Source organism: Hydractinia symbiolongicarpus, chromosome 1 (genome assembly GCF_029227915.1).
Source record: "Hydractinia symbiolongicarpus strain clone_291-10 chromosome 1, HSymV2.1, whole genome shotgun sequence".
Classification (NCBI taxonomy): domain Eukaryota; kingdom Metazoa; phylum Cnidaria; class Hydrozoa; order Anthoathecata; family Hydractiniidae; genus Hydractinia; species Hydractinia symbiolongicarpus.
Genome location: NC_079875.1, coordinates 16,139,707 through 16,161,809, shown reverse-complemented (window position 1 = coordinate 16,161,809; position 22,103 = coordinate 16,139,707). Strand labels below are relative to the sequence as shown.

Genomic DNA, 22,103 nt, shown 5'->3' with positions numbered 1-22,103 from the left:
TTACAAACATTGTCATAGGCTATTGTAATATAAATTTTTCGTTGGTTTACATAGGCATATGAATCACAGATCTAAAACAATGTGCAGTATCAAAGTGCTTGCTGGTTACGTTGTTTACATCCTCTAGTACCAACTCTTTTTGTTGAAAATCTCGATGATGGATGTTTCCTTTTATAGCCACAGTAAGCTCCTGGTAACTTGATCACCGGATAACTCTTTTTTTATCTCGAACCATTTTCTTGGGTCCGTTTTAAGTCTCGTTAATTCTTTTTAACAAAACACTCCGGATAACTTAAACCTCGGATAACTTGCACAGTCGTTAACTCGACCCATATTTCTTGAAGACTTACAAACTTTATCCAGCGCACTCTTTAAATATAACGATAATTCAATCATTCTTTGGAAATACTTACAGCGTTTTGAATTTCCCACTTAGTGATGACATAGGATTCTAAAAGTAAATTATGTAATGTGGTTTAAAATGAATTTTCACAGAAACCTTTTACAGAAAGAAGTGACGAATTTTTTCGCAGAGACAAAAAATTTCTTCCTGAATCTTTAATAAAAATGTCTTTTGGATAATTTCATTTCAATTTTAAATTGTTTTTGTGGAGTTTCAAACATGCAAGTTGGCAATCACTTCTAAATCCACAAATTTTGTTTCGAAACGAGACATTGTTAGGTAGCTATATGTGACTACCAATTTTATTCCTGGGTCTTGTACTACAGAATAAATAAAATAAGTGTCTGCTAAACAATAGCATAACTCAGAAGAAAAGGATAGAATTTGAAAAAAAAGGAATTTCAACACTTGCGTCAATCCCTGCAACGAAAATGTTTTAAGTCTCAGTCGAAGCCTCTTGCATTGCGTTAATGAAAACAGATAAAAAAAAGTGCTTGATAAAACGTGAAGAAGCAAAAGACTACCAGACTAATTCTTCATACTTACTTTTATGCATGGCTCTCCAAGGGGCCAGTCACTTTTGCAATGATGTAGCAGTTCGTTTAACGAATTGCATTCCTGCATTTTTTGAAAGGACGAACTTTCTTTTTATACTAAAATGTTGCACAAAGTTCCCTTTCAACATGGATAATACGTACAATTGGCCACTGGATGGATTTTCACTTTTGCGAATTAAGAAAGCCCCAGATTTGTTTTCGGGATGTTTAAGATAGCGAATACTTTCATCCCGAGTGATACAACCAAAGTACCAGCTAGATAGAAAAAAATATGTGTAATGTTAAAGAATACACAAAATACACATTCTTCTTCTTCTGATATCCATGCAGTAAGTACTGTTTTGAAACATTTGAAACCTCTTTCCTTTTATTAAATGGAATATAGGATTAAAAGAGAATCAGTCAGGAGCCTGAATTTTTGTTACAACGGAAGTGTAGTATTTGTAAAAAATAATTCTCAGAGAAAAGAACATTTTTAAAGCAAAAACGCGATAAACAACAACGCATGATGATTGATTGAACATCAAACCATGCTTCAGAGAAAGCATGAGAGCTACAGAAACAAATGTGGGAATGGGGCAAGAACTTGTGGATTTGAGAACTGATGGTCCTGTATTCACTTGTGATTGCTGTCACCATAAAGACTTGTAGATTTCTCTACTACAAATAAATATGACATAGACGTTACCAATCCAAATTATTATTAACGGTGATAAACAACATAATGTTGTTTGACATTTTACAATCAACAGATATCAGTACACCCCAGGAGGAAACGAGAGACCAACGTCTTTGATAACTGATCAATTTTGTTAAGAGTTAACGCATCATTATTTTCCCAACTAGCGAATTTGGTGAAAAAGTTGATCGTGACATAAAACTGTGCCCTTTGATTATAATAATTATCAGCGTCTCACTGTAAACCCGTCAAATCTTTTATTGGTGCTGATAAAACCTTGAAATCATGAATTCTGTTAAAGAAACGCCTGCCTTTTAAATTTATTCTTTCAGAAGTTGTGGAACAAAGGATAAACAACTTTCCCCTCTTGATTTTTTCAGGAAATTAGGTTGCGTTGGCATACGGTGAGTTTGGATCTGGTCTAATAATTGCAAAAATTTGACATACTTTGAGCAATTTAAATTCTTGAACTTGAATGCAGTATTACTTTTTCGATACCATGTAAATATTTTTTTCAAAGAGATTGGCCTCTTGATACGGTTATATACCATGCATTATATGTTGAATATCAAATACGTGGTAGCCTACATGTTTTCTTTTGAGCGGAGGGGTCAAACCTAGACGGACATTGAAGAATATGTTACATATAGACAACACAATGGTATCTAGAATATATGTAGAATTTGATAATCATTTGATTTGATTTAATTTGATAATTAGATACAGAGTTAACCAAGAAACATCATCTGTACTTCTGCGTAGACAGTTTCCTTTAATGTTATCTTGGGTATGTACTGTTCACACAGTTTAATATTTAACGCGGCAACATTTTGACATTAGATTTCATTTAATGAAGCAATGTTCATTTAACAATGGTCAACTAAATATAGCCCTAAGCAGAATAACGTCCTTGATGTTTTTTGACTGCTAAATTTAATGAAAGTGCTATTAGGTGTGATTGCTATGTTCCTGCTGAGTATGACCAACTTAAAAAGAAAAGTAGCTTTCGCCCACTGCAAGATATATGTATTTTATCTGATGAAGCATTGACCATTGTACTGTTAAACACATGTAATTATCACGTCATGCAAAATATATTGCTTCAGATAATAATAATAAATTAATTTTCTGTGTTATGTTTAACTGGAGCACAATTACTTCCAAGTCAGGATGCTCAGGATTCTGTATTATTGCGATACAGATAAGATTTAAAGCATTTAGCTTTGTTATCAAGATCTACATTTTTGATAAAAGCGTATCATACGTAAAAGTTTAAGCAGACATAACTTGACCAGACATAACTTTGCCAGATATAACATGGCCAGATATAAGTTGACCAGATATAAGTTGACCAGATATAACTTGGCTAGATATAACTTGACCCAATATAACTTGACCAGATATAACTTAACAAGGTTTGACTTGACCAGATATCATTTGACCAGATATAACTTGACCAGATATAACTTGACTAGATATAACTTGATCATAAGTAACTTGACCAGATATAACTTAACAAGGTTTGACTTGACCAGATATAACTTGACCAGATATAACTTGGCCAGATATAACTTGACCAGATATAACTTGACCAGATATAACTTGACCCAATTTAGCTTTACCAGATATAACTTGCTTTTTTATAACCTTTGTATCTTCCTTACAGGTAGATTATTCTAGCATATTTCAACTGAAAAAAGTTTGAATTGCACCCGATTCGATTTCTTTAGGATTTTCAGCCGTGTTTTTTTTACAGAAACGTATATGCACTGCATCGGTACCTTATCGGTTTTATCTCATTGTTGGTTCACATAAGATAGGACATGTCGAATAAAACTGTGCTGGAAAAGAACGCATAATGTAAAGTCGTGTGGCCAGGGGCATAATCAATTCACACAGCCTACAATTATGACAAAGTGTCATTATCTCAAGAACTGAATTGGTTAGCATTAGTAAAGATAAAATACTTGTTAAAGAATATGCTCAAACTATATCTTGCTCTTTGTATAAGATGATACACATGCCTTCGTCATAACGTATAGATAAACAGAACGGAAATTTGAAATTTTTGCAACAGCTAGGTAAAAACAACAGGAACAACACAAACAACTACAGCGACAACAATAACACCATCAAAATCAACAATAACAATAACAAAAACAACAACAATAACAACAACAAGCAGAATAACTAAAACTAAAGCAATAGCATCTGCAATGAAGATAAAAAGAACAACTGCTTCTGCACGCATTATTAAAAATACAAGTTTGAAACACTGTTATATACTCACGGTTCATCTTCTAAATTTCTAACAGTAGTAGAAGCTTCAGTGTCACAAGTAGGGTGATTCCTCCTTTTGATATCTGGCATAAAGAAAGAATGGTCGTCAAAAGTAACAAACAAAAACATTGTTTCTTATAGAAAAATTAAAATCTCTGTATTAATAATAGATGTATCTTATCTGTCTAAAATGCCTGCTAAAAGTTCTTTGTACTGAGAATGCTTGTAAGCAATGTGGAATCTATAGAAGATCTCTTGAATTGATAGATTAACGAAACAACAGAAAATAAAATACCGACTTGGTCATAACTTTTATTTGAAATTTTTGGTCGTTTTTGAGACCGTCATCAGGAAGACAATTAAATCATCGAAGGAAGTTGAACCGCAGAAAAAAATATATGTTTTTTGACGGCAGCTCTTATTAAGCATAGCAATCATAGGTAAATATCCCAGATGTCGAAAGCCCTAGCTTTAAAATGTCGGTTAGTTTTTTCAAAATACGTGGCATTACACTTCTGTTAAATTGACATAACCCATTTGAAAGCAAAGCCTTTTGAACACGGACCTGAAATTCAATTTGATGAAAAACAAACAGGTGAGAAAAACCCGAATTTGCGACAGCAGGCCGTAAAATAAACGGAGTTGACTAGTCTAGTGCGTAGTTGCAAAGTCAAAGTTTCCAAAAGTAGCAAAAAATATATACACCGGATTCTTTTTTACCTAACAAAAGCCTAACAAAACACCTAACAAATCTTGAAACGTTTCAATACATCTATCTATAAATTTGCTATACACGATTTAATGGCGTAAAAACAATGTTATGGCCGCATTCAACAGCAATAAAAGTATTAAAGGTACAGTAAACGCCACTAAACTTTGAGTTTTTGTGAAGTGACGTCAAAAACAATTAATGCAACGGTTAAAATTAACACCAAAGGGTAAAATATCATTTCTTTCGGTTTCAAATGTCCAAGATATGTTGACATGTTGCCTGTTTAAGAAATATTCACTCAGGTGGTCGTTTTCAGGTCACACCAGTCAACTGTGACTGGTAAGTTTGTTACAAGTGGTCAGTTATCTGCCGTCAAAGAACGTCTTTTCCTCTGCGGTTCAGCTCTCTTTAATAATTTTAGTATCGTCACATCAGACCTCACGAATTTTTTTTCAGAAATTAAGGAGAGCTTGATGATTTATAGAGTAAACCAGAACTTAATTGGAACATTACTTTTCGGGGTTTAATCATTCGGAATTTACTCGTCGGTGTTTACTTGTCGGAGTTTACTCGTCGGGATTTACTTGTTGGGGTTTACTTGTCGGGGTTTAATCATTCGGGTTTACTCGTCATGGTTTACTTGGCGGAGTTTACTAGTCTGGGTCTACTCATCACTGTTTACTTGCCGGAGTTTATTCGTCGTTGTTTACTTGTCGGGGTTTAATCATTCCGGTTTATTCGTCAGGGATTACTTGTCGGAGTTTACTAATCGGGGCTTACTCGTCGGTGTTTACTTGTCGGAGTTTACTAGTCGAAGCTCACTCGTCGGTGATTTATTGTCTGATTTTGCTAGTCGGGTTTACTCGTCAGGGATTAATTGTTGGATTTTACTCGTCAGTTTAGCAGAGTTTACTTGTCAGCTTAGCAGGCTTAAGACTTAGAATCTTAAGTCAAAGTTTCAACGGTAGTCAAATTTAGGCGTAACAAGTCGTTCAATCGGAAGTAATATCTTTAAAATGTTGATTTGCGTTTTTCTTGGGATTGCATTTCTACGTTCCTAGTCATGATAACTCGAAAACTTCACTCCTATTGATTAGGTAATGAGTATTATGACATGACCTTCAAGAATAGTGGTAGTATAATCTCAATGTAACGACGCTTTTCAGTCAGACATATTGTAAATTTAAAATCCGCCAAACTTAAAAGCTATTTTCGGAAGTACACAACTTGCGACTATTCTTTCTCGTCATATCACAGAAAGACGTGTTAATCATTTCTCAGATTCTCAAGTTCTAACTCTCTGTTAAATTTCAGATTTTATGGCCAGCGGAAGGTAAATTTTTAGGGCTTTTCATTATCTTGGACAGTAACCATGGTAATTGATTGGCTTGCCCAATATGGGTATTTTTGAAATCTCACGATACAATCTTATCAACTGATTTAATTTATTTTCGAATGCTTTAAGTACGGAAGCCGATAGGTGCAAAAAATCTTTTTTGAAATTGTGTGAAAATGTTTTTCAAAATAGTAAAAATGTTATTCCAAATAGCGAAAATGTTATTCGAAATGGTGAAAAATGTTTGCCGAGAAGTAGTAAAAATGTTTCCCGAGAGATGGTGAAAATGTTTCTCTAAATAGAACTGGGACGAGTCTGGTGCCGAGTATAATGGCGGTACCCATAAGTTCCTTTTTTTAGCGGGAAAAGTAAATTAACCTTATTCAGTCCGGGGTTTTTCGAACATATTATGACCGGGGGGGGGGGGGGGGGGGGCGGATCCGCCCCCCCTCAATAACTTTTCATAGGATTGTTCAAATTGAATCAAACTTGGCACACTTATAGTACGTCATAAAAAGAACAAAATGGTGGCAAGAAATTTTTGCTTGCGTCAGCACATTTTCTGTGACGTCATCAGAGGCTTGAAAATTGTTAAAAATGCCACTATCTGCCTAAAATATAATTACTTTTGTTCTAGAGCGAATTTTTACATTCTGTTTGAAGTTTCTGAAAGCTAAATAAAATTTTTTTAACATATCTTCCGGTTTTTACATGGATCGAATAAAAAATTGCCAAAAATTGCCCGAAAATCCGTTTTTTCCCGATTTTCGGGTAAAATCTGACAAAATCGGGAAATCGGAATAGTCACGAGACAAAATTATTCAAAATGCTTCTTCTAGATGAAATAAAGATGTGTTGCAAGTTTCAAGTTCTAAGGATAATCCTAACAGGAGTTATTATATTTTCCCCATTATAAGGATTTCATAGAGATTTTAGGGGTATTTTCGAGTAATGGCCAATATCAAAGCCTCTGAAAGGTATGGGACCTAAAAATTTAGCATGCAGGTGTCTAATAGATAAATGTTGAAACTCAGTAAGTATCATAGCCATATAAGAAAGCAATCAGGAGTTATTAAAAAAAACCGTCAGGGGGGGGGGGCGGAATCCGCCTCCCCCCCGGACCGAATAGGGTTAAAGAGAATGAAATGGACAGTCCAGGGAATAGTGCTAAAAATAAACCATATAATACTCATTCTGCTAGCTCAGCAGTATTCCATAGAGATAGAGAAATGTTCCTTCTGGCGCAAAGCACATCTCGCGCACGCGCACGCCACAGTCAACCACAACAAATCCCTGATCATCCAAGACCTAGAGGGGTAAGTACTTACCATGCTGTGCTTAGCCATGCATATCAAGGTAAAGTCCTTATGATGCTGTGCTTAGCCATAGAACGTGGAAAACGTAGATTAGTGAGAAAGCGTTATTATGTACAACGACCGAACGATATCTGGCACGTAGATTGTTACGATAAGTTAAAGCCGTATGGATTACCAAATCATGGTTGCATTGACGGATACAGCCGAAAAATCATATGGCTCAAAGCAGTACACTCGAATAACAATCCAGTGAGTGAGGAGTGATTGTGGTACTGAAAATGTAACTCTAGCTACTATTCAATGTTATTTGCGGCGTAATCACGGTGATGAGAACTCAGGTACAAAGTCACATATGTACGGTCCTTCACACAGTAATCAACGGATTGGGGGATGGTGGTCATTTCTTCGCCGAAATAGAAGCTCTTTTATGATAGATTTTTTTAAAGAAATGGTTAATGATGGATTATATAATCCTGCTAATGAGCTAGAGTTATATTGCTTCCAGTGCTGTTTTGCCTCCGTGAATGATCTTGACGAGGTAACAATACATTGGAATTCCCACCTCATTCGGAAGTCCAGGTATGACACGGTTTCTGGTATTCCTGATGAATTGTTCCATTTCCCAGAAAAATTTGAAGGAAGGAGTCGTCTGAAATTATGTGATAGTGATGATTTGGATGAAATGGATGAACTCATCTCCGGTGACGATCAAGAAAATGGTTACGAGAATAATTACTACGAATACTTCAACTACTTGATTGATTTTCTGGGAATGTCGCAACCTGAGAACTTCCACTCGGCCAAGCATTTTTATACCGTCATGTTATCACATGCGGAAAAATAAAGATTAACTTCTTTTTGTGTTACTTCTTTTTTGCGGAGAGAAGCGGAGGGCGCGTCAGCGCCCGGAGCGTAGCGGAGCCCATTTCCTCATTAAATAAGCCAAATATAAGGGACGGAGGAGAGTGTATAGGATTTCCGCCCCCACTATACATCAAAATCATTGAATTTTCGTGCCACTTTTTTTTTGGACTGGGTTGCCCAGTACTTTAATCCGGTCATTCTCTTATATAATTGCTAAATTAAGCGAGACAAGGTGTTTTTTTATTGACACAACGAGGGAGTGCTTTTGTTTATTTAAAGATGGCCTAGCGTAATTTGTATATTGTATATATATATAAGGTCATTTTCAAGAAACGAAGAAAGGGTATGTTTAGCTAGCTAGTATATCACTATTTTTTTTTTACATGTAATGAACCCCTTCTTAGCCTTAGATAGGATATAGTGTATAGCTAGCTAACTTTAAAAGAGTAATAGCTAGCTAGCATAAAAAGAGCAACAAGTGCCTTTATATAGCTAGCAAAAAGACTAGCATAAAATTAACCACTTAGCTGGGATAAAACTACCAATATAGCTATACATGTACTACACAATAATTATATTTTGTCCCATCACATAGCTTGTTTCTAGCTACAATTGTGCACAAAATTGTTGGCCCTGACAATTTTATATATCAAAAACCAAAAAGTTTAGATAGATAGATAGATATAGATAGATAGATGTGCATATTTTACATGACTAGCCTCACAAATATCGAGGGATATACCCTGTCTATTATTTCCAGGAGGGGCCATGGCTTGATGGAGAGTCCTAGAGTATTTAATGCTCATTTTGAGCTACGCAGACCCAATTAGGGCCCGCGCTCTACTAGACAACTCCCGGCAACATCCAACGGCCCACACAGTGTGCCATCTTCCCAATTTCCCTCACATGGCTTGGGTTAACCCGGGGGTATGGTAACATTCACTCGCCCATGTTGAATCGCCGTCAAGAGGAATCGAACCCCGGTCTCCCGCACAGAGTACGAGAGCTATAACCACTAATCTATGGCGCGACATTACTATTTTAGAAAAGTCAGCAACACAAAATTTGTTGGCTCTGACAGTTTTATATATGAAAAACCAAGAACCAAAAAGTTTAGAAAAGTCAGCAAAAAAACATAGCTAGCTATAGTCACATATTCTGCAAATAGTACGTTCGGTCCCCACTGATGATCAATGTTTATGTAAAGGTATGTCACGTGTAATCGTTTACGTTGGTCAGCCACAAAGGGCAGTAGTTTTCAACATTGAGGGGGAATGGAAAGCCATATTTTTGTGGACGATTGTAGCTATATTGTACACAGGTCAGGAAATAAATTTTTTTAACCCTGCCAGTGAGCATACACCAGTACGGCTCAAGTTACAGAAACGGAAATTATTGCAATATAAATATATATATCGGGAAACTTTTTGAACATGTATATACATTTGTTATTTGTTTGAGACGTTTTAAATTCTGATGCTTACATCCAACACCTGCATTTTTTATTACCAGGGCAAATTCTGACGAACGGTTATCATGCAATCGTCAACACCTATAGCTATACTGAAAATATTTAAATATATGTATATATGGATTTGACGATATTGGTTGTTAATAACTCTAACAATATTAACAGTCAAGGTACAGAAGAAAGCTTAGTAAGTTTCTGAGTATAATGTGAAACTGTTAAAATTCTGTATGCCATGTATATATTATGTATTATGCCCTGTTGGTCTAATGGCTATGACACTCATTTATGGAAATGGGAGATCTGGGTTCGAATCCTGGACAGGGCTAGGAAAAACATAACTATAATGCACGCCTTGGTAATCCGTAATTAAGCTTGCTTTTTCTATTGTTGTCTTATCAGGGAAGTTGTTTACTGTATTTTCTATTAAATTATACTATTTGATACATGTAATGAACAACTTTTTAGCCTTTAGCTAGCTACCTAGCTAATGCAAAGCCATGTAAAAAGATCATCACTAGCTACCTAACTAAAGCTAGTGAACATATAGCTGGCTAGTATAAAAGTAGCTGGAAAAAAAGAATTGTTCTTGATAACTTGATAACACCTGGCGCGATTTATACGTTTTGTAAACTGTGCCACATTGAATGTTGATTATGTCTGGTTTGAAATGGTATTAAACCTATATGGATGTGCAACATACCTGTTTTATTATTTAATTTTTCAACATCTGCATTTGTTATTACCCAGGCGTTTTAAATTCTAACTTTAACATCAACGTCTACGTTTTCTGTTAAGAGGCTTTTTAAATTCTGACAAGCTGTTCTCGTGCAATCATCAACATGTATTGAAACATGTATTTCTTATTTAATTTCTCAATAGTCTAATTAATTGCTATTATTTTAAAGTTTCTGCTCAGTTGGAAATAAGAATTTTTTATTGTCATGCAGGGTAACTGAAGTTGCAGTAAAGTTTTTTGGAAAAATGTATTACGGCTATCCGATTTTACGATTAATGTTTGATCTTGCACAAGAACTTTTCCCATAAACTATTGCAGGATTCTTTTTGCTTTAGGAGTGTAATAACAGGTTTTAAACTATGTTTTTATTTTTAAATGTTACAAAAACTTTTCCGCAAAATAAAATTGCTGAATGACTGTTTTAGCTGTGTAGGATAACAACAGGGTGTTTACTGTCTGTTTATTTGAACCAAAGTTAGGATATTTTTCGGAAAGGGATATTATGTCGAAACGTATATGTGCGCCACAGTATATCTGTACTAATCACTCAGCCTAGTGTTAACGACAAGCTATTACCTGTGTTTCTATTTAACAGAAGTTGTGCTAAAGTTTTTTTGAAAGGGTTTTTTTACCTATACTAATGGCGCACCACAGATTAAAGTACATATATTTTAAGTTTTACCGGGAACATTTTGTGAAAAATAAAAAAGGTTTGCTGACTGTTTTCGCTATGACATGGCACAATATGTAAATTGTGTTTTTATTCAAGCTAAAGGATAAATATAATTACACCCGAAACACCTTAAATGTTGTGTGTTTCACTCGATTTACGATATACTGCACATCTGTACTAAGGCGCTCCACCTGAATGTGTGGTACAGTTTTCAATTTGTATTAACTGTTCCACCAAGCGTTTTACGCCAGGTAACACAGTTACTTGTGGCTTAACCAGCATTTCTCAAAAGGTTAATTAACTAGGCTGTGTGCTGTAAGTTCCTAAGTGTATATAATGTTCAACTGTAAAGTTTTGTATATATATATATTTATGCCCTGCTGGTCTAATGGCTGTGACACTCATGCAAATGAGAAATCCAGGTTCGAATCCTGGACAGGGCTAGGAAAAACATAATTATCTTGCACCTACAACAACCAGGCTTTCATATAATAGGTAATCTTTGAGTTGTAGAGGGGGGGGGAGTTGCATACATTTATCACTTTCATTTATAGAGCCCAAAAGTGCTTTGTTTTTTGTAATAGATCTATCACTTTATAGTAAAAAGTTTTGTGTTGACATACCTGGTAGGCACAAGAAACTAAAAAAGGCGTTTTTTAATTTTTTTTTGCCTTTCTCGTGGACTTCTCTGATTATTTCCATATCTTGACTTTTTAATGTTGTTGTCATTGGAATCAAGTTAATCTCAGATTTATCAAAAAATCATATGGCGTTATGACCGATTGTTTAAATACTTGTAATGGCACATAATTCTGCTAACATGATTCACTGTATATTGACCTGAGATAAATTTGAGACTTTTTCTTGAGATATTGAATTTGAAATATTTGCACCTCAATACTTTCTATACTCCTGGACTAATATGATACTTATCTTAGATATATTGAGTATACACAATCTTTGAGTTGTAAGGTGGATATTTTCTATTAAAGTCATGCACCCCTGCCTTGCCGTTCCATTTCCTTGCCAGCACTGACCGTGCCTTTCTTTGCCTACCCTTCCTATGCCTTTTCTGGTGCCTGCCTACTATGTCCTTGCCTGTGCCTCCCATGCCTGTGCCTACCATGCCTTACCCACCCCTGCCTTCCTGATTCCTCTTCCTGTTTCCTTGCCTGCCTTTGCCCTTTCCTTGCCGTGCTTAATGCCTTTGCCTTGGCAACCTCTCCGCAACTCTTTCTATATTGATTACGCCTTGCGGTCATAGCTTTTCGCTGTGTTCTTGTGTTTGATACAAGATATAAAATACCCTGGAAACGAGGTTAGGGTCATGTTATTTTGAGATATATTTTCTCTTTTTTCGGGAAACATTTTTACCATTTCGAAAAAGATTTTTTTCTTTTTTGGAAGAGATTTTCACTTTTTTGAAAAAGATTTTCATAAATTTGAACAAGATTTTCACCATTCTGAAAAAGATTTTCACTATTTTGAAAAAGATTTTCACCATTTTGAAAGAGATTTTCACTTATTTCGGGAAAGATTTTTGGCACCTATCGGCTTCCGTATTTAAGTATTGCAAGAAAAGAAATCCTAAGAGAGTTTCCCCCTCAAGCACGTTTGGTTTTTGAGATGACTATGGAATTAAAACCCTGGATCTTTTACCTGCATCCGAGTAAGTCTTAGGTTCTGCATTTGTAGACGTGGCGTCACTAAAATGAAAATTTATTAAAGAAATTGTGATGACAAGATTTCACATGAAATAAGTCTGGATTTAAAACTAGTCTGCGTTTTTCAAAGCCCTTGTGAATTAGACGTTAAAAAACACAACTAGATTAAAAGCTGTAGGTAATAAGAAGTAAAACTAAGAATCACACGATGTCTTATAATATAACCCTTAAACTTTTTCTGCAAATTCGTGAAATGTTTGTAATTCATTAATGAGAAATCGCAGTAAAAGTTGTGTCTGATGTATATAGTTGATCAAATATTAAATTGAGTCACTGATAAAAGTCACTTATGATCGTAGTGACGACATTACATCATCTTGATACATCGTTCCCTATGCTAACTCGATATTAAGTGTACCAGTAATGCAGAAGAAACAATGTATTTCAAAATACAATTTTCAGCAAAGCTCTTCGTAGAGAGCTACACCATTGGCGATGTATTATTTTAAAAGAGTGTTCAAGCACGTTAACTAACCATCAAAAATAATAATATAATAACCAAACCTAATTCTGTTTTCAGCAACAAAATTTGCAACATTTCCGTTACCTAAAAATTAGAAGCGTTAACAAACACACGACTTAATGTTAAAATTTTGAATCAATGAATCAGAGGTAGTACTCATAACGGGAAACCTACCGTTTATACTTTCCACAATGTACGATAGTTTAATAGCTAATTGAGAATAGTTAGTCAGCTTTTCGGATCCCTTAATCAAATTTTGGCAAGCAGAACTAGTGCCAAGAACGAGACTATCTGTTTCAACTTTATCAATAAAAACTTTTAATTTCCCAAGCGGATTGTTTGGTAACTCTTGGTCATTAATTTGGCGGAGATGTGATTTGAATATTGGCATACTGGCTGATAAAGAAGTGAGATTTCGAAGTGTTTTTTCAATTTCCACTTTTTCAGCAATAAGCTCGAAGTTGGATTTTAAATTAAACGCATTTATGTAATCCCTATATTCTTTCATGCTAGTATGATCCATGCAGCTAGCGTTGATTATTTCTGTTCTAAACATTTCTCTTTTATCATCAAATTCTTTTAAGAAACGTTCCTCCTCAGCATTCAAAATAGTAAGATACCTTTCTATACATTTTAATTTTCTCATTTTTAATTCCTGTGCAAATATTTTCCTTTCCCTCTCGAGCTTCATCAAGGTTTCATGGTATATTTTGGATAATCTTTTAGAGTCCTTTCTTGTGTTTTCAAATGACGTAATAAATGATTGGAACCAATTCTTCGCTTCCATGCCAAATTCAGTTACACTTTTCAGTCTATGATTTTTGTGTTCCCTGTGAACGCAAAACACACACACAAATTTATTGTCACATTGGATGCAAACTCGTTTAGCCAGCGAATTATGTTGACTGCATAATGGTTGGAGTTGTCCTGTCTTTCCGTTAAAACGTACAGTAGTATATGCTTTGTTTTCACATGAATGCATATGTTGGCATTTCTCACAGATCTTTGTACCACAAGTACTGCAAGAATAACAGATAGGCTGTTTACAATTCTCGGTTTGTTGACATAGACCATTACTTGTTCCACTTTTTGATCTAACAAAACAACAAATCACAATAATTCTTATAATGGAAAGATAGTGCGCTATTTTTCACACAACGTCTCTTATAAACTACAGATTAATTTGCCGTTCGGTTGTTGCATTAAACAGAGCTAAAAAAGTCATAGTTTGTAATATTCCCTTTTTTAAAATCAGCTTTAAAAAAATAAAATTAATTTTAGTATATAATTTTAGAAAATATTTACTTATTTAAAACGCACAGGATGCAAACCATATTTCCTTTGATTCCTTTCTAAATTTGTACACGTCTTATTTATTGCTTGCCAGCGTCAAAAAAACAAGTTTAGGTATAAGAAGCAAGGTGTCCATACATAACTCTTACATGAAAACAGTAAGATGAAAAAGAAATCATTACTTACATTGTATCTAAAATTTCAGAAAGGCAATAAGAGTTAGCCAAGGATGATGTTGTATCATGCTCATTTATTATCGTTTTGTTTGGACACCTAAGTGGACAATTCAGTTCTGCACTTCCATCTTCATTAAATGACAACATGTCGTCTAAACAGTCTTGACAGTACGTATGTCCACAGTTAAGATGTTTGGGCTTGTGGTAAGTCTCTAAGCAAATCTTGCATTCCACCATAGCACTGATCATGGATGGTGACAAAGCCATTTCAAGTATTCTAATTTCAAGTATTCTACAAATTAAACCTTTTTTTGCACAGAGAACACGTACAAAATATACTGTATTTTGATGCTTATATGACCTTGACCAGTGCTATTTAACAAAATATTAAACAGGTACGAATTTAAGGCAAACGAAATTATAGGCCTAATGATAATTGACACTAACGAGAAAAAGCATTGAAACAGAAATTACCTTAGAAAGTAATGTTGCTATATCAAGTTAAGTAAAATGCCACGTATCTAATTTATTTCATACAAAATTACGGTTGTTTATAAATACAGATATGAAAGGCATTTATACAACATGAGTATAAAATGATTATAAAAATGCAAGGAAGATTTAATTAAGTCAGTTCAATAGAAAGCTTACTAAGCTTTTAATGCAAGGAAAATGCGCCTTCAAATACATCTTTTTTCACAAGAATGTAATTACACGCTTCTCTAGTAACTATGCAGAAATCTATTAAATTTAGCTGAACGACCACTCTCGATTGTTGTGTTTATAATGCTTAAATTACCATCCTACCATAAAAACGAGACGCAAAGTACCCCCTCTCCCTAAAATAGGATTAAGCGTGCGATACTCGACGTTCTTTGTCAAATCTAATTTTTCAAATCTAATTAGAACTCGAGATTTCAAAAGTTGTTAACTGTCCAGAAGTGTTTGAGAGATGCAGAGCAGTCGAATCCTATTGCCATTTTATTCTTTGAAAACTCTTTTTAAAAGGGTAAAAACCATTTACAAAGCTTTTGCTGATGTCGTATCAACATTTTTGTAACTAAACTAACTCCGATTAAAAAGCACCTCTGCCCCGATAAAATTACATCAATAACACAAATCGGGAATCAAAGGGTACAAAAAATTCCATCTATATTACTTTGTTCTTTTAATGTAATTCAATAAAACCTGCCTCTGTTTTCGTCGTCATATAATATGAATTCGTTATTGTGTAAAGACACGGCACTTTCCTATCCAATGCTTGTTTTGTTTTTTACATTCCAGTAACTTTGCATGACGTAATAGTTCCAGCCAACATAGCACTGTCTTCCACTTTGCTTTTTTTTCTTCCTTTTAGATACGTATGACAACAATTCAAATTTTCTTCCATTTTACATAGTTAAAAGATTGGGATTTTTTTTATTCTTTTTTATCTTTATCAGTATTCATGTGGGCCAAAAATTTATTCAAAGAATTACAAAATAATAAGTTTTAGAATGAAACCAAAACAATTCAACGACCTCACGTTCTGTAATGTTCTTAGCATTAACATTTAATAACATTAGAACTACCACCGACGGAATTTAAATCAATTTTAAACTTACATTAATATAGTTAAGATAATGTGAAACAGTTTTGTCAATATGTCAAATGTAGCATAGACACAGGACTGTACCCTAATCCCTAATAAAGTCTGTTGACTGGGGTTGATATGTGAGAAACTTCAGCATAGGGTGCCTTTTTACTTAACTTAGAAGGTTAGAATCTCAAGGTCAGCCATCCCCCCCCCTCCAAAAAATAATCTGCAACAGTCCTGAGACAGCAGCTAATTTAAAACATTTAGTATGACCTTAAGAAAATGCCATCTTTAACTTTAAAAGACTGATGTCGCGTACGTGTTTGCAACCCGTGCTGTCGTGTTCTGTCAGCATATTAAAAAACGTCTGAATAATCTAGAAATGCACTAATTTCATATGCATTCAAGTTAGTTCTATTAACAGCATGTACATCACTTCCAGCATCAATCAAAACCTGTACCATCGATGGTATTCCTTGTTGCTATCATTAGCAGCGTTTCTCCATCATCATCTCTCATCTTTGCAATATTTGGATCGCTGGATATAATCGATTTCAACATTTCGACATCACCATCGAGAATGATTTTCACAACTTCTGAAGAAAAATTTGTACGTTATAGTGTGTATTACTTACGTAACAAAATTTCTTGGTAATTTTCCCCGATATTATTTTTGTAACTAATTAACAGAACAATTGAGTAATACTAGAATGCTTGGAACGATGCAATTCAATTTAAATCAAATTCCCTCCCGTAAGTCGTTAATACCGGCAGTGGTCGTTTTGTTTTCTAGCTCATAGTATGATTTCCACTCATTCGCTCACTCCGTATTTTACTTATTGTAAACTAAAGTCTTTTAAACAAATTTATTAGCAGAATTTGTGAGAGAAAAAAATCTGCCTGCAAAAGTTTTGGCGCTAAATTAAAAACGTATTTCATATGATATAATGAATGAAACCTTTTTTAAGACATTGTATTAAAACATTTTCGTATTCCAATTTAGTATGAAGTATTAAAAATAGGTAACAGGATTTTTGTAGTCGTGTTCAGAAAAAAAAAAAGTTTACTATGTTAAATCATATGAATTCCTAGCTTTAAATATTCTATCCATTTCTGTTAAGTATTTTTAAATAAAGTCGCAAAGTGGCTGTTACTTAACCACAAATTTTCATAGAGATTTGGGTACTTTTGGGGAATTAACGTTAAAAATTTCATACCGTTGAATATGCAAGTCTCTACTGCCGGTTGTGCACTTTTTAAATTAACATCTCTAAAACAGACAACAACACTATCAGGATGTTCCAAGAGCTAACACTCGGAGTTTTTTTTAACAATTTTTCTTAAACAAATTTTTATGCTACATTTTGGTTACATTCCGTAAAAACAGAAAGCCAAATTTAAAAAGAGCGCCCTTTTTAAAGTCGTATATTTGTGGTCCCAAAAAGCAGTACCAAGACTGACAACAGTCAACTACTTATAATAACTAACATTAACGAAAAGTATAAAAACACCTTTTCACTGTGTCTGCATTGACAAGACTCGTACTTCCTTGAGACTTTTCATATCCTACAAAAAATTATTTCAGCAATCAGAAACGCATAATAATATTTTGTTCAATGCTCAATTATAAAAAACTGGGCAAGCCAACGTACCTTTCAGACTTTTTACAAGGTTCATCAAATCCTTTGTTAGTTGTGGATAGTCAAAATTTCCTTCAGTTTCCCCAATGGTGTTGTTGCATGCAGACCATTCAGATGAACTTACGTCTCCAATGTAAGCAGGATAAAAAGTAATTTTCAATTCACCCAATGGATTTTTAAGTAATTCGTTCTCATTTATATGTGCAAGATGTAAGTTTAAATTTGGAAACGTTTCAGGTAAAGAAGATAGATCACTAATGTTTTTTTTAATTTCTTTCTTTTCGGCAACTAGTTCAAAATGAGACTTCGAGTTAAGGAGCTCTATGTAATTAGAAAATTTTTTCATTTTAGCATTTTCTGAGTAACCACCGCTAATCACTTTTGCTTTGAATTCTTCTGTTTTTTCATCAAAGTCCTTCAGCAATTTCTTTTCCTCTGCCTTTAACAGCTGCAGATACTCCTCCATGCGTTTTAATTTTCTTACTTCTAATTCATGAACAAACAATTCTCTCTGACTCTCAAGGTTCACCAAAGCTTCATTATACTTTCCTGATAAGGATTCCAACAAAACCTTTGTGTCCTCAAATGATGTCACAAAGGACTGGAACCACTTCTTTATTTCCAAACCCATTTCTTCAACTGTTTTCTTTGTATGGTTTTTGTGTTCTCTGTTTATACAAAAAACACAAGTGAACTTCTCTTTACATTCGATGCAGACATTTTTAGCTAGAGAACTGTGCTTTTTGCAAAAGGGTTGGACCTCTTGGATCTTTTCATCAAATGTTACTACAGCATAAGATTTGTTTTCACATGAATGCAAGCTTTGACATTTCTCACACATCTTTGCACTACATGTTATGCAGGAATTACAGATAGGCTGTTTGCAATTTTCAGCCTCCTGGCACAGCTTAATACCTTTTCCACAATCTGACCTAAAAATAATGTACTACTATTATTTCAAATGTTTAACTTCGTTAAATTTTTTTTCATCTACATGCCATAATTCCTGTCTTTGAAAAAAACTTTTTCGTTTAGCGTTCACCAATGGACGAGTGGACGGACACCAATTTTACTACAATATAACTCAATAAACCTACAAGACCTTCTTTTTTTATACCTGTTTATAGCTATAATTCAGCCTTATTTCCAGAGCGCTTTTACAAAATCGGAATTTTGATGTACTTTGCAGAAACTGCTTTGTGAAATTACTGCAAAACTTTTAAGCAAGAAATCCTACACATAAACGTCTTTTCTAAACTGACCATACATGATAACATTAGAATTATCAAGAATTATATACATCAAGAATTATGAATTGCATGACTATACGGGAATACCCTCAATCGAGGATATCAATTTTTCAAAAGAGGTGTAAATATTAACCTCACAACCATAAGCAGAAATCCGTTTGCATATAACTCATAATCCGAGCATATCAAGGGTGATTGCGTTGTGGCACAGTGGGGTGAAAAGCAGCGCTCAATGAGCCAGCTTGCTGCTCCAAGGCTTTGTTGAACAAAATTTTTATGCTGGAGATCTTTTATGTTTCGCTCCGGTTAAAGCAGCCATATTCAAATTGCATATTGAAATGGCAAATATGATACTTGTACAACTAGTTGATAAACTTGTGGAAAAATCCACATAGGCGAATGAACGATTAAAAAAAGGTCCGGAATTTGAATTCTGCTGTCATCAGCAGTGAACTGACCAACATATTTTTGGAAAATTGGTTATAGATTGTTTTTGTTGTGTCAAACTTTAAAAGCTGAGCAAGAAATTGTATAAGATTGCGTGCTTTTGATGAACTGTTGCGGAGATATCTATGTTTACATTTTTTTGATCACATCATTTAACCGTCTGTTTCAAAACGGTTGATTGATCAAACTTCACAAAATGGGTTTTAGGTTTATTCCTGACGACGTCGGTTATTTCTGCCTGTTTCTAAGTTACTTTGTCTCAAGCTTAAAAGCGCATTGCACTTTTTAAGTCTATTTGGTGAAAAAATGGTTTCACCAATCTTATCTAACGCAATGACGTCAACGTTAAAGTTTTGTACAGGAGTTCAGTTTGAAAATGTTGTGGGCGTTACAAACCAAAACCAGAGATGAGGTTAATATGCTTGACAACAACTACAACTTACATCTTATCCAGAATGTCGGTCAAACAAAAAGTCGTCGCTAAAGATGATGTTGTCTCAAGTTTTGTTATTATAGTCTTCTTTGTACATCTCAATGGACAAACCAGTTCAGCACTTCCATTTTCTTTAAATATCAAAATGCCATCTAAACAGTCTTGACAGTACGTATGTCCACAATTAAGTTGTTTGGGCTTGTGGTAAGTCTCTAAGCAGATCTTGCATTCCAACATAGCACTGATCATGGTTGGTGACAAATCCATATCGGTTACAAGTTTGTTATATAAAACTAAAATACAGAGTTACTATACAAATAGGTTTTCTTTCATTCTTTAGGAGAACACCTATTTGTGTTGTGTTAATTAGCGTAAAACAAGACATAACTTTTTCTTTTTAACGACATAATTGACAAATACTTTTTTCTTAATACTGCTAAAGTCTTTTCTTCATGAAGGTTTTAATCACTTATTAAAATTGTTTTCTTATTGACCTCACTGAGTCTTTTATACACAAGCATCAAAATTCATGTAAAAGTTGTTTTCAAAAAAAACAAAACAGAAACATATCAAACAAGAAGCTAGTAAAACAAAAAAACAAAAAAACAAATATCTGACAAAGAAGTAGCACGAAAATATACAAATAAATGATATAACTAGCAAAAATAAATACATTTTCCAATGCAAATTTCTTTTTGTTTTAGATTAAATTTGTTTATCAGCTCTTTACTGCAGTCGTTTTAAACTTTTACTAAGGCATTTCCATGCAAACAAAATAGACATAAACCTACGTCATATCAATTAGTGGAAGTAATCTTGTGGTTAGAATGATTTTAGGAAAATGATTCATTAGCCTTAAGAGTTCCAACAACAATAAACACAACGTTAAACATTGGAGAACCATCAGCACTAACCCACTTGTATAAGATTTGGGATGATGTAATCGACAAAGCACAATCAACGGAGAGCCAAGCCCTCGGCGAGCACTATTGAGTGGAGATAAAATTAATAGCTTAAGCCCTGGGCGCAAAGGAACGTTATTAAACGCCTATAATAAAATTATGCGTTGCTTTTAGACAAATCAGTAGTTTTAGATACACAAGATTTTCGCATTGGCAAATTGTACTTAGGCAAGTGCCGAATTGGCCGAAGTCTAAATATGCTCCTGAGGGAGATGAGTGTGCTTACTGTTTAAAAACTGCAACTTCTGTTTATTATTAAAAATACCTGCGAAAATTAATGCGCCAATATCGTTAAAATCACCGTGAACAAAGAAATTGAAAATAAATCTTTGAAACAGAAAAATATAAAGTTACAGGAGATCTTGAAAGCTGCTGTAACTGTGAGTGAAAGTTTAAAAGATCAATATAAAGTCGATTATAAAAATTGTGACCGTGATGTAAATGCAAATTTACATGCCAATGTTTCGGATTACACGCAAGGTCTCCTTCTGTCTATGATTAAATGGAATTAAATGAAAAAAAGCTCAGGTGTATTGGTATTACCATCTCAAAGAACTTTGAGCGATTCTAAAAATTATATACGTCCTCAGAGAGGATTTAATGACCAGCTTATTGATGAACTAACTCAAAAAACAATAGAATTTAGTGTTCTTGAAAAATTTGTGGCGTCGACGAAATGGAAATACAAGATGATTTGCTGTGGGATAAAAATACTTAGAATTGATTGGTTTTGTTGAACTTAGAGATATTGATTTGAACTATATGCTACGTTCGAAAAAGTTGATCTACCCATGTGCTAATATTTCTAGTGAAGTGTTATAAATCCATTATCATATTCCTCGAAACAAGATATATATGTTTTTTTTTACCCTAGCTTGGAGTAAAGATGACAAAACTGACACAACTGTGGTAAATGATGATGTCCTCTTCAGGAGTACCGGTGAACTAATGACATCAAGTACATCTTTTATTCAGGAATGCAAGTCTCTAGTGTTGGGGGTATCGCCAAATCAGACAACTGGTGTAGCGTGGGTAACATTTCGGCTATTTATTTATTTTGTTATATTTTATTATTTTGTATAGGATAAGAAACCATATCTCACATTTCAATT

At 34.3% G+C, this 22,103-nt stretch overlaps 2 protein-coding genes across 2 annotated transcripts; both read right to left on the bottom strand.

Moving 5' to 3' along the window:
- LOC130655924 (probable E3 ubiquitin-protein ligase MID2) lies at nucleotides 1-16,073 on the bottom strand. Its single transcript, XM_057458776.1, has 8 exons — nucleotides 15,961-16,073; nucleotides 14,694-14,975; nucleotides 13,389-14,308; nucleotides 13,256-13,298; nucleotides 12,687-12,733; nucleotides 3,930-4,002; nucleotides 950-1,215; nucleotides 1-451 (listed from the first exon to the last, which is right to left on the bottom strand). Exons 1-7 carry the CDS (start codon nucleotides 16,071-16,073, stop codon nucleotides 978-980), a joined length of 1,716 nt encoding a protein of 571 aa, XP_057314759.1. The 3' UTR covers nucleotides 1-451; nucleotides 950-977.
- Nucleotides 15,663-21,615, bottom strand: LOC130642807 (E3 ubiquitin-protein ligase TRIM56-like). Its single transcript, XM_057449549.1, has 5 exons — nucleotides 20,040-21,615; nucleotides 17,912-18,831; nucleotides 17,771-17,825; nucleotides 17,477-17,529; nucleotides 15,663-16,855 (listed from the first exon to the last, which is right to left on the bottom strand). The coding sequence occupies exons 1-5, from the start codon at nucleotides 20,294-20,296 to the stop codon at nucleotides 16,704-16,706; spliced, it is 1,437 nt and encodes a 478-aa protein (XP_057305532.1). The 5' UTR covers nucleotides 20,297-21,615; the 3' UTR covers nucleotides 15,663-16,703.
- Nucleotides 21,616-22,103: the final 488 nt, after the last annotated feature.

What these genes read in the sequence shown, in the direction of transcription:
- LOC130655924 (XM_057458776.1), bottom strand. Translation starts at nt 16,073, where the DNA reads ATGGAAGAAAATTTGAATTGTTGTCATACGTATCTAAAAGGAAGAAAA. An exon ending in CATTGTGGAAAGTATAAACG is followed by an intron (nt 13,299 to 13,388) that starts GTAGGTTTCCCG and finishes TCTAATTTTTAG; the next exon opens with GTAACGGAAATGTTGCAAAT. An exon ending in AGAAATTTAGAAGATGAACC is followed by an intron (nt 1,216 to 3,929) that starts GTGAGTATATAA and finishes TTTTCTATCTAG; the next exon opens with CTGGTACTTTGGTTGTATCA.
- LOC130642807 (XM_057449549.1), bottom strand. Translation starts at nt 20,296, where the DNA reads ATGGATTTGTCACCAACCATGATCAGTGCTATGTTGGAATGCAAGATC. An exon ending in ACCGACATTCTGGATAAGAT is followed by an intron (nt 18,832 to 20,039) that starts GTAAGTTGTAGT and finishes CATTATTTTTAG; the next exon opens with GTCAGATTGTGGAAAAGGTA. An exon ending in CCTTGTAAAAAGTCTGAAAG is followed by an intron (nt 17,826 to 17,911) that starts GTACGTTGGCTT and finishes AATTTTTTGTAG; the next exon opens with GATATGAAAAGTCTCAAGGA.